This window comes from Mus caroli, unplaced genomic scaffold (assembly GCF_978045245.1).
Source record: "Mus caroli unplaced genomic scaffold, Mus_caroli_1 scaffold_13, whole genome shotgun sequence".
Taxonomy (NCBI): Eukaryota; Metazoa; Chordata; class Mammalia; order Rodentia; family Muridae; genus Mus; species Mus caroli.
In genome coordinates, this window is record NW_028227268.1 from 69,902,593 (window position 1) to 69,915,479 (window position 12,887).

The 12,887-nt window shown below is 47.5% G+C and overlaps 1 protein-coding gene across 1 annotated transcript in view; it reads right to left on the reverse strand.

Moving 5' to 3' along the window:
• Nucleotides 1-514: 514 nt before the first annotated feature.
• Fstl4 (follistatin like 4) overlaps nt 515-12,887 on the reverse strand; it is a 438,866-nt gene continuing 426,493 nt past the window's right edge. Inside the window, exons 14-16 of the mRNA XM_021176957.3 lie at nt 11,318-11,425; nt 3,398-3,507; nt 515-1,873 (exon numbers count right to left, since the gene is read on the reverse strand). Coding sequence (XP_021032616.1) covers nt 1,171-1,873; nt 3,398-3,507; nt 11,318-11,425 — 921 coding nt within the window. The 3' untranslated portion in view covers nt 515-1,170. The remainder of the gene's footprint in view (nt 1,874-3,397; nt 3,508-11,317; nt 11,426-12,887) is intronic.

Here is a 12,887-nt window from a genome sequence, read left to right on the forward strand (position 1 = left end):
ACTGTGTAGCTTAGAGTGTGGGAATGAGAACACTTAGGGAACAGGGCTCTCTTGCAGTGTGGTGACAGTGGCTGAGGCATTAGTGCCAACTGCTTGTGCAGAAACACAGCCTTAGGACTCTGGATGGATGGCACTCGTGGCTTCTAGATTTTGGCACTGAGCCCAGAGGCTGCCTATCCCTTGCCAGGTAAGCCTGGTCTGCCCTGGGTCTGGACTTCTGCTGGTGCATTAGGCTTCCTTAATACCTTTCTATGGTGAAACCCAGGTACACAGGCTCAGCTTGGTCTCTTGGGGTCCCCACATAGATTTTTACCATGGTGGTATGGGCTGTACATGGTCAACAACACAATGGTGTGGAGTGCCTCTGTTTCTTGGATATCATTTTGTTTTCTGCACATGTAAGATTGGAACCCTTTCTCTTCAGAGACTTGGCCTAAGGATGGGAATAATTTATCAGGACCTTGGAGAGCATCTATCTGCCTCCTAGCATCTGAGATTATTAAAAAAAAAAAAACAAAAAACTAATTTTAATAAAAAAAATTCCAAAATAAAGAGAGTGATTTCCCCATCCCCCAAGGTGTAGTAAGTCTCAGAGGCTCTCCCTCATGGATATAGCATTCAGATGGGAAAGCAAGCAGACAGCATCTGTAATGGCTCAAGTGAGGTTCCCAGCAGGCAGGGTATGTTAGCTCGCTGAGAGAGACAGCCTGCTGCTCAGGCCACTCCTCCAGGGCACAGACTGGCTGGGGCTGGGCAGGTTATGATACGTGAAGGCAACTGACAGGAGTGTCAGCCTGGGCAGCAGGATCCCTCGGTTCTGTGGTGTCCCCAGGCAACACGGTGTGCAACCGGGCACGGAGATGACTTTCCTGCACACAGCAGCATGTGTTCTCATCATAGCTCACGGTATTAAATCATACTTCTGGATGAAAACCGCCCAATCTTGGTTGCAGAGCATACCTTATACTAGGGAACTTGCACAGAGATCAGTGTTGAACCACAAAGCGAAGTACAGGGTTTGGCTTGTTTTTTTTGTTTTTTGTTTTTGTTTTTTTGTTTTTTTGTATTTTTGTTTTTTGTTTGTTTGTTTGTTTGTTTTTGTCTGTGAAAATGTACAGCGCGCCTGGTTGGGGCTGCGGAGTCAGGATTAAGGTGGTTCTTCACCAACTTTCATACCTCCCCGACCCACACCACTGTGGCCGCACCCTTTATGCCTGAAACCTCGCACCTCAGGGCGTTTTGTCTCCCATTGACCAGGAACAGTGACTCTTGAGCTGGTGTGAGGAGGTACTGTCCAAAGAGCCCGCTGTCTCTCAGGACTCTGCGGGGTCCACCCCAGGTTGGGGTTGGCCCTCTGGGTGGCTCCTTTAAGTTCTTCAGCCTGCCCATCTTCCCAGTGGACAGCTCCAGGAAGAGCAGGTCTGGCTCCTTGTCGAGAGTGGCATAGGCGTTATACTGACTACCTTCTGTGAAGGAATGCTGGAATGCCAAGTCGGAGATGCCTGGGTTTATTTTTAGGTCGTATAGCGTCTGGATTTCCCCCCGCACTGTGACCTCCTGCACGTGCAGCCAGGGGCCCTTGTTGGAGACACTGACGATGAAGCGTCCGTCAGGGGACACGTGGGGCGTGCCTGTGATATCACTGTTGGGGCCTAGCACCGAGTCTGTGACACTGTCAATGAGCAGCTGTGGGCCGGTGGAGGTAGGTGTGTCCTGTTGACACTGCACGAAGAAGTAGCCGCCGAGGTGGGTGTGTGCCATGGCCTGAGGCATGCAGCCGTAGTGACGTAGGCTGATTGTCTTCAGTGCCATCAGAGTCTCCAGGTCAACTTTGTGGACAGCGGGGTCAGTCTTGTTGAAGATGAAGCCAAACCTGGGAGGAGAATGATGAGAGGGGGAGGGTGAGAGAGTAGGAGGCCACTGTGAAGGGTGAGACATCTGTCATTTGTTTTAAATGATGGCTTCCCAACCCTTCAGTCAAGTAGCCATCTATTAATAAGATCTATCATTTGGCAGGGGATGCTTCCAGAAGTCACTTAGCTACACGTGTCAGCCACATAACAGTTGAGGTTAAATGTTTGTGGATTTGCATGTTTGCAAAAGCCATTCATCTTCAGAAGTTGGGAGTGGGAAAGGCCCTTAATACATGTCTCTCTTAATACATGTCTTAATACATGTCTCTGGGGCAGGGGTGCCTTTGGATGGCTTTCCTAGCTCGTGTTAGCTGGGGTGGGGATCTAGGCTTGCAGGGTGGGTATGGAGAAAAAGACTGAGATAGACCTCTCGTGCCCTACTGTCATAAGGACACAATCTTATAAATCAGCCGGTTCTTGGGCTGACTGGTAAGTCGGAATTTGAAGACACAAATGCAGTCAAACAGGATAGAATTTCAATTTGCAGCCTTGATGTCGGGAGGGAGGGAAGAGGCAGAGGGGGAGGGGATGAATGCACAGTGTGGTCTCCCCTCTGCCATCTAGAATGTGGGCAATGGGCAACTTTTGCCTCAGAAGTCACGTGGCCTGGTGGTGCTCTGATGCCCTTTGGCTACAGAGCCTAGGACAGGCTTGTCTCTCTGAGTGTCAGGGACTTCCACGAGATCTCTGTCTGTTCCCAGGGCAGCTGGGAAGACTGGATCTGAGAGGGAGCTCAAACAGATGGGACTTGGTCACATCTAGCTTTTTGGTGTTCTGTTGCAGACGACCTGCAAATATAGAAAGGTCTGACTCCAGGTGGGACTTCCCCAGAGACCCTGCACCCAAGAACCTTGCTCATAGAGGCCTTCAGTGTCGAATGCACCAGAAGAATAGGAGACATCTCTGTGTCTATCATTTCCTTCTGATTAAAAAAAAAAACTGGCATCTCCAGAGCAGGCAAAATGCTCTAGGCATTGACTTTAAAGCATCCTTAAAGAAGCAGAGGGAGAAAACGGTGTTCTCAAAAGGAACTCGAACTTAAGAGCCACTCAGAAGCATCCAGAGCCTGAGTCTGCACCACGCCAGCATCTGGATGGGGGCTCATTCCAGCTCTGAGGCTCTGCAGAGAAGAGCTTCTTAGAAGCCTATTGTTCTCTCTGGGTCCCTGGTACCAGCATGCAAAATGAACCATTTCTTCCTGGAGACAGTACCTGATGTCAGTTCACAGAGGCATACATAGTGAGATCTCTGGGGTCTTAGTGACACAACAGGGGAAGTTTGCAGAGCCTGTGGGTGCTCTATGAAACGAGGAAAGAGGGGAGTGGCCAGTCTCTAAAGACTCTGGATCTGCTGAGTGGTTTTCTATTCAAAGGCAGAGCAGGAAGTACTGGGAGGGCAAGGGGGGATCCTGGTGCCGACCTGGGCATGACTGCCAGGCGGAATGGGGCTGAGCATGGCCTGCAGAGGCGCAGTGGACCAGTTACCTGACATGGTTGATGATGAGATTTGTAGGCGGTATAAAGAAATTGTCCACTCCTGCAAACGGTGTTCGGATGAGGTGCTGGCCTTGGCCAGTGCTGGCTTCTGTGATCACCTGTAACATAGAGAGGGGTTCTTGTGTGTGTGTGTGTGTGTGTGTGTGTGTGTGTGTGTGTGTGCTTTTCGGGAAGGGGCTGGAGATCTGGACACGCACATGTTCAGCTGTAGACCCCACTGACAGGCTGCAGGGGAAAATAGATGGTGGGTAAGCCCTAGTCTCAGGGAGGGGACAGGAGCCGGGTGAAGGCTGCTTGGGAACATGGAGATCAGGCATCTGTCCTTCCTGGATGAGGGAGTGGTGGGACTGGAGAGATGGCCCAGACCGTCCACCTCCTCCTCCATCAGACCCGGTAGTGGGCTTTCTGTCAGCCTCCAGGAGGGTGGGGTGAGGACCTAGGGAATGGCGCTGGGCTTTCCTAGTATGGGAACATGTTCAGAGACAGCTCCTTCCCAACAGTAGACCTCCAGTCTATTGCTCAATCTCAGAAAAAGAGGGAGAGTGAATGGACAAAGGCCTTATGTGCTCGGAATTTAACATATTTAGTGTTCTTGTGTGTTTGTGTGGGGCGAGCGCATATGTGTGCACGGCTGTGCATATGCTAGCGGAGGGCAGAGGTCAACCTTGGGTATCATTTCTCATGTTCCCATCTACTTTGTGGGTTTGAGCCAAGGTCTCTCGGTGACCTGTAACTCATCGAGTAGACTAAGCTGGCTGGCCATAAGCCCCAGGACCTGCCAGTCTCTGCCTTCTCAGCACTGCGATTATGAGTGTGCATCACCATGCCTGGCTTTATTTTTTTTTAAATGTGGGCTCTGAGGATTGAACTCAGGTCCTCATGCTTGTATGACGAGCACTCTGAGCCATCTTCCTAATCTGGAATTTATTTTTGTTAGTGCTAGGTACCTTAGCATGAGTTTCTGGGGATTTCTGTCCTATGTTGCTCTCAAAATGTAGAGACTTCCAGGATTGGTGAGAGAAAGCAGGCATCCTACAGGGCTGTCACTAACACCATAATGGCATCTTATAGTGTGACTCTAGCTATGCCAAAGGGACTTGCTCCCTAATGAGAAGATGTTGGACCCATTCTTTGCACACACTGGAGCCTGGCTACCTCTGTTTCCCTACAGGTAATGCTTTCTGCCATGCAGACTTGGCAGAAAGCAAACGGGCCCATGTCCTGGTATGTGTCTCTGTTATGTTGACTCAGACAGACCTACACAGTAAGAGAGGTTAGACAAGATGAGTCAAAACTGGGGGCCTTGTGTGAAGCCACTTGGCTAAGGGCTAACCTAGACCCTGTCTTCTGTACATGCTCACTGGTCTTGTAGGTTCTAGGCCACTGCCCAGAAAGAGGCAGATCTATGGTGCCGTGTGGCTCAGCCAGCTCACAGGCAATTTTAGCTCAAGGGCACTAGGGGCAGGAAGCAGACCCTCAACTCTCAGCTAGGAAGAAGAAACATTTTTTACACTCATGTTGCGGCCATGGCAGTAGCAGAAAGGACCCAGGTTACTGCAGTCCCATGGCAGCCTACAGGACAAGGGCAGTCTCTGATGGGGCCTGCTGAGAACACAGCTTGCAGCACGGAGCATTTTTGCCTTTTAGGAAAGGAACTGCCTTCTGGCTTTCACTTTCATGACAAAACAAACAGCAGCTGGCCTGCCTGTGCAGGCAGGACTAGCTAGCCATGCTAGCCTTGGGGGTGGGGGAACGTCAACAGGCAAGAGCAGAGGGATACATGCTGTGATTTCTACTCTCTGAGTGGTTCTGAGGTTGCACGGAGTGTATTTTTCCTGTGATTTTTCTATTTAACAAATGGCAGGATGATGCTTTCCTGACAAGCCCACGGGAGAACAAGCTCATAGAACTGGACATTAAGAAAATACAGGGATTAGAAATGGGATCTTAGAGAGACTCGGGGAACGAGGCTGAGAATTCCAAGGCAGCGTGTAGTCGCTGCTTGATGCCAGGCCTGTCATTTCACCTTATAATAGAGATAGAAAATTACAGGCTGTCACTGGTCAGTGTCACTTGCGCTTCGTCACCCTGGCACCCTGTATTCAGAGGTTGCTTCATCAGACACAGGACCATGAGCCAGTGACCCTATGTGGTAGATCGACTTTATTTTTTTGGAGCCCTGAAGTTTTTCTTGCCCCAGTCTTGTGTCCTAGCACATAGCTGAGCCCACAGATGCTACAAAGATAAATCTGAGGACTTCTGGTTCTGTGGGCTCAGCTCAGGAAAGATACAGCAATGGCACTGTAGTACCAAGTGCCACCTGGATGGAGGCGGGAGGACAGGAATGTCGAGCATCTCTTAGATGGGTGGGCAATGCCCGCCAAGAAGTAGCAGCTAGACAGAGGTGACAGAATGCTGGGCCTGGGGTCAGGCCATGGCAGACTTGGTGATGCCTATGGTCAACACTGGTTGCTGAGGAGAGTATGGGAGTGAGCTTCACACATGGGTTTGTCTCCACATAGCCAGGGCAAAATGTAACCAATCCTGAATAACCAGTATTCAGAAGGAATGGCAGGATGCTTTGAATGCTTTACAAACATTAATAGCATGCTCTTTGCCCCACACTTGCAGTCTCTTTCATTGCTTATGTTTTGGATATGAGGTACAGGGGTCTCACTATATATTCCAGGCTGTCCTTGAACTCCCAATCTTTCTGTCTCAGCATCCAGAGTTGCGGTCATAAGTGTGTGTGTGTGTGGCCATGTATAGTTTTTCAACTGTTTCTAGGATCACTTAAAAAAATGTGTGTGTGTGTGTATGTGTGTGTGTGTGTGTGGTGCTAGAAGAAGTCACCAAGTCTCTCAGAGTTCAGATTGTGGGTGGTTGTGAGTCCCCCTGATAAAGATACTAGGAACCAAACTCAGGTCCTCTATAATAGTGGCAAGGACTCGTAAATGCTAAGCCCTCTCTCCAGGACTCAGCTTACCTTCTGATTATCAGATAGTATAGCCTAGAACATCTAATTTTACAAAACCTTTGATATTTTCCTTAGATTAATGGTATAATTTTTTTTGTATTTATATGCATGTAAAAGAATTCTACTAGCTGAAATGTTTCCTATATATCAAGTCCAGCTCCTTGTCTGTGTTGATGGATTTTCTCATGTGTTATTTTCTTTCCCTGATATATACAATCTAGGCCCATCTTTGATCAAGCTATATTATATTTAATCACTGCTTTATGCATTTAGTTACATTGTTGGACACACAGCTATTCATCATCATGAAAGTCTCTCCTGCCGTCCATAGCTTTTCAACTGGAAGGCACCTCACCCGGCACTCACATTCCCTCTCACGAGCATCCCTTTGATCAACTGTTACCACTGTTTCAAGCCTCAAGGTCTCTCCTTTTATTTATTTCACTATATTTCTTTCATGTCCTTTCTCCCCTCTTTTTGGTAATGCATACTGAATTTAGGACTCATGTAGGAAAGCGTTCCAGCACAGAGTTAGATTCTAGTCTCTTTAACTCAAAAATGCATGTATATGCTTATGCGGGCCAGAGGACAACCTTGGGTGTTGTCCCACCCACCCTTATTTAAATTTTAAAAATTGAAATATATTTTAGATATTTATTTTATGTGCTGTGAGTGTTTGCCTGCTTGTATAAATGTGCTCCGTGTGCATGCCTGGTGTCTGCAGAGGTCAAAAGAGGATGTCAGATCTCCCGGAACTGGACTTAAGGATCGTTTTGAGCCGCCATGTGGGTGTTGGGTACTGGATCTGGGTCTTCTGCAAGAGCAGCCAGTGCTCTTATCCACTGACTCTTCCTTTAGCTCTACAGTCGCCTTTATTTATTTTTGAAACTATCTTAAAAGGACCTGGAATTTGCTATGTAGACTGGGTTGGCTGGCTACAGAGTTCAGGAATCTTGTTTCAGTCTTCCCAAGAGACCCCATACATAGTTTTAAAAAGGTGTGTGTGTGTGTGTGTGTGTGTGTGTGTGTGTGTGTGTGTGTGTGCAGGAGTGAATGTGAGGGTCAGAGGTCAACTTTTGGGAGTCAGTTTCTATCCTTCCACCGTGAGTTCTAGGGATGGGGCTTAGTGGTTGGGCTTGTGTGACAAATGTCTTTTCTCACTTAGTCATCTTGCTGGCCCCATATTCATTTCTTTCCCCTCTATGGTTTTAGGGGGTCAGGACCCAATGATGGTAACACAAGCACTTTACAGACTGAGCTATCTCTTTGCCCCACTCCTTGTTCTTTCTTGAGGTGAGGACTAAGTTGCCCAGGCTGGCTTTGAACTCACTTTACTGTTCATGCAGGCCTTGAGCTCGTGACCCTCTCTCCTTTACTTCCAGAGTAGCTATGATTACAGGCCAGTGTCACTAGGCTTGGCTTTATATTTCTTAAAAACAAATTATTTCTAATGGTTTTCTTCTTAAACCCTATAGAATCACTCTGTGTATGTATATATGCATGCATGTATGTATGTATGAATGAATGAATGAATGTATGTATGAATGAATGAATGAATGTATGTATGAATGAATGACCAGGTCTCTCTCATGTAGTCCAGGCTATCCTCAAATTCACAGTGGGCTAAAGATGACCTTGGACTTCTGATCTTCCTGCCTCTACTGCCCAAGTTCTGAGACCACAGTCATGCACCACTGTGTATAATTTTCTGTGGTGCTGGGGATGGAATCCAGGGCTTTATGCATGCCGCATGGCTGCTCACACTGTCTGTAACTCCAGTTCTAGGGAGTCCAACAACCTCACACAGACATTCATGTAGATAAAACAGCAATGCACGTACAAAGGAGATATCTGGAGAAATGGGATATTTCACACCCAAACATTTCTCCACTCTTCTTTCCCCATGTGTGGGGGCCAGAGGACAACTTTGTGGAGTCAGTTCTCTCCTTCCATGTTTACCCAGCTGCTGGGGATTTGAATCCCAGGCATTGAGGCTTGTGTGGCAAGCACGCTTACCCTCTAAGCCTTCTCTCCAGACCTAGGTTTGAATCTACATGATTATAGCTTTTAACTCAGTAATTATCTTCCACATTTGTTTGATTTTTTTTTTTTTGATAGCCTATGTTACCCTGGTTGTCCTGGGAATGGGTATCCGTCTGCCTCAGCTCCTGAGTGCTGGGATTACAGGTGAGTAGTACCACGCCTAGCGCATCTAATGTTTGCTTCTAATCCAACTGTGAACTTTCTCAGAATGTTCAGAGATCCCGTTCCACAGCTCCAGCTCTTCAGAGCTTATTCCTTTGGGAAGATTTTCTTTTTCTTTCAGGTTGCTTCCTAGAAATGCATTTCTCTTTTTCTAAATCACTGTGGTTTTTAAACTGGAAAGCCAGTCTTGCTCCTGTGCTCCATGTGTGTACCATGTGGATGCTGGGAATTAAACCCAGGCCCTCTGGAAGAACAGCCTATGCTCTTAACTGCGGAGCCATCTCTCCAGCTTCTGTCTTTTTTTTTTTTTTAAAGATAAGGATATGCTAGGGATGTGACTGTCAGTAGTGTGTTTACCTGGCATGCATAAAGCCCTGACATCCATCCCCAGCACCACAGAAGAGCATACTTGGTGTATGCTTTGTAGTTGAAACAGGGCCACTTTTCTGGCAGCCCCTCTTTGAATTTCACTCTTAGAAGCATTTTCAGGAAATCTGTTTGTGTTGTGCTTTGGATGTGCAATGTCCCAATTCACAGGTGATGCACCATTGGAGGAAGTGGGTTGCTGGAGGAAGGGAGGGCCTTGAAGCATGAAGCCTGACCTTGTTTCTGGTACCCTGATGGCATCCTATTCCCAGGAGATGTCAGATGTCAGATGTCAGAGAAGCTGCCCCTTCCCTTTACCTCACCTAGGAGTACTCCTGGTGTGGGGTCTTCTGGGCTGTAATGGTCTAACCTCAAGGCTGAGATTCAAAGGGTGTTTGGCTACAGAGAAAAGTGAGTAATGCAGTCCCCCACCACTGCCCCGCCCCAGATCTCTAAGCTCATTTTCTGTTCTTAGTGGTCTTTATTTTGGCTCAGAGGTCCTTTAATAAGCTCTTTTGTTTGATTGTCAGGTTTACCCGACCTGGGCCTGTTGTTTCCCTTGGGCTCAGCAATGGCTGGGTGGAGAAGGCCAAGTTGCCTCCATTTACTTTTGTTGGCTCTAAGAGACCATTCAACCCTAGGGGCCCACATCGTTCAGTGCATGGAGTGAGTTAAGTCCTCGCTTGTATCCACATGGTTCTGTGCATTCCTTTTCAGGAGAACCGAGGAGACAACCTTGTGACCTTTTCTCTCCATAGGACTTAGTGGATCCCTGGGGAGAGACAAGGCCAGGCACAGCCAATGACAGGTAGTGTTAAGCTTCTCTAGCTGGTGTAGGGAGAATTCCCACAGATCAGCAGAGCCTAGCCTCTTCTCAGGAGGTGCTTTAGTGCCATGCGGACTGGGGCCATGGGCATGGGCAAATCACTTAACTGTCTGTGACCCTGCACTGCACTCTATGACACTAAGCCTAAGTGCTTTCTCTGTGCTTTCAAGCATGTGGGCTGCTGCTTCTGTTCATTGGTTAGAATGATGGTTTTAATAGAGTGTGTTTCCACCAAACTCATGTTGGCACATGACTCGTATAACTGCAGCGTTAGAGTGTTGAGAGCTGGTTAGACCTTCTTGAGCTCCATCCATGAATTTCTATTCTCCTAAAGGGATTAATTATAGGATGGGTGAGTTCTCACAAGAATTGATTGCTATAAGGGGATCATCATGCCCTTTTCTTCTCACTTGCTGGCACATGTGCCCCTTCCACATACATCTGCTTTCCCTTTCTATGTGTCCACCATGAGGGGATGCAGCACCCCTGTCTATGGTCTCCCACTAGAAGCTGACCAGATAGAGCCACTTGATCTTAGATACAACCATGAGAGAAAACAGATCTTTTCCTTTTTAAATCACACAGCTTCAGGTAGTTTGTTATAGCAACAGAAAACAAATGGAAAGAGCCCACATTCATGACTTTTAACACTATTTTTTTTTTTTTGAGACAGGGTTTCTCTGTGTAGCCCTGGCTGTCCTGGATCTCACTCTGTAGACCAGGCTGGCCTCAAACTCAAAAATCCGCCTGCCTCTGCCTCCCGCGTGCTTGGGATTAAAGGCGTGCGCCACCACACGCGGCTCCTATTCTTTAGATGATTTGTTCATTACAAAAAGAAGAAAATCTTATCTTCCTTTTCACCATCTGGACTCCAGAGGTTCATCCTGTTTGGCCCCAAGAGTTATCAACTCTGGAGAATCTGGTATGGTGGGGCTAGGGAGGGACTAAGTTGTCAGGAAGTTAGAATTTGACCATTTTACATTGTTTTCAGTTGTAATCCTGATTGAAGATACACTGTGAATTGCCTAATGGGTGTATTGCTTGGAAGCTAATTTTAGTTTTCTTCTGTTGCTGTGATAAAACACTGACTGAAAGCAACTTAGGAGAGGGAAGGATTTATTCAGCTCACATTTCCAAGTCACAGTCCATCCTTGAAGAAGTCAGGGCCAAAACCCAAGCATGAACTTTGGAGGTCACTACTTGCTGGCTTGGGTATAGGTTCAAGCTTAGCTAGCTTTCTTACACAGCCCAGAACTGTTTGTATAGGGGATGGTGCCTCTCATAGTGGGCTGGATCCTCCTACTTCAATTAACAATCAAGACTACATATCCAACGACATGCCTATGGGCCAATCTGCTCTAGACAAGTGTTTCAACTGAGAGTTTATTCTTAGATTACAGATAAATTTTACTAATACGGTTTCCTGTTTTTGTCTCAAGAAACCGTTTGGACAGATGACCACCCAGGGAAACATGAGACAATTACATTATAGCAACAGAATCCTGTACAGACTATCAGCTTTAACTCAACCTACCTGTAGGCTTGGTTGGGACTTGTGCATGTCTCCCCAGCTCAGGACCCACACTTGGTCATGTGACTTGTCATAGAACAGCTTGGCTGGCAGAGGGTCCACACCTATGGACTTGAAGAAAAACAGCGACAAGTTGATCGTTGCTGAGGTTACGTCACTTGTGGTCATCTTACACAGGGACTTAGGAAGTTGGCCTTGCGCCCTAGCCAACAATCCTGCTTACCAAAATTTCTCATGGCTTTTGTCCTCAGAGGGCAAAAGGACACAACGAGTTGTCTCTCCGAAGCACTTACTTTCTTGTTTATATTTTACCTAAAGTATTCTAGGTCTAACTTGAGCAAAGAATAAACATAGAGGGTTTACAAATTCTACTCAAGAACCAGCTCCAGGGGTCTCTTTTTATTCTTCTTAGAAGTCTTGGGTGCCTCCTGGACCCATAGCATCTACTTGGCTTCTGGTAAAGTTGGTACTTCTACCCTGAGGTAGATTTTGAGGCCATCTGTTGCTACCCACCTCTTACCTTTGTTCTACTCGTTGTTGCACACCCAACAGTTGAAGTCATTGGGCTTGGACTACAGCATCAGCAGGCACACACTCAGGCTACAGCATCAGCAGGTGCACACTCAGGCTACAGCATCAGCAGGCGCACACTCAGGCTACAGCATCAGCAAGTGCACACTCAGGCTACAGCATCAGCAGGCGCACACTCAGGCTACAGCATCAGCAGGCGCACACTCAGGCTACAGCATCAGCAGGCGCACACTCAGGCTACAACATCAGCAGGCGCACACTCAGGCTACAGCATCAGCAAGTGCACACTCAGGCTACAGCATCAGCAGGTGCACACTCAGGCTACAGCATCAGCAGGCGCACACTCAGGCTACAGCATCAGCAGGCGCATGCTCACTTTTTGAACTGAAGCATCTGAGAGTCTGCTACCTACCAAGTCTATAACTTATCCAAGGTCCTACTACAAAAATGCTGTATCCTCCTTTTATGGTGTAGATTATTGTTTAAATTAAAAATTCTATATATGTTGTATGTGAGTGCAGGTACTGAGGAGGACAGAAAAAAGGGCTTTTTCTAGATTCCCCTGCAGTTGGACCCTCAGGTGGTTGAGCCACCTAACGTGGGTGGTAGGAACCAAGCTCGGCTTCGATGCAGGAATAGTAAGCACTCTTACTGCTCAGCCATCTCTCCAGCACCACAGGGTAGTTTTATGTTACAAAACTGTTCCTTGATGATCATGCTCCTGGCCTATGAACCCCCAGACTTCCTTATAACCCCCACACTCAGTGAAGATGCTTGCACAGGTTCTCTACCTTCTGGCCACCAAGTTTGATGCCTTCAAATCCATATGGATGAGCCCTGTCTTAGTGCTGTGATGAGACACCCTGGCCAAAGCATCTTGGGAAGGAAAGGGTTTATTTAGTTTATGCTCCCACATCACTGTTCATCACTGGAGGAAGTCAGGATAGGGACTCAAGCAGAGTTGGAACCAGGAGGCAGGAGCTGATGCAGAGGCCATGGAGGGGTGCTGCTTACTGGCTTGCTCCCTTTGGCTTGCTCAGCC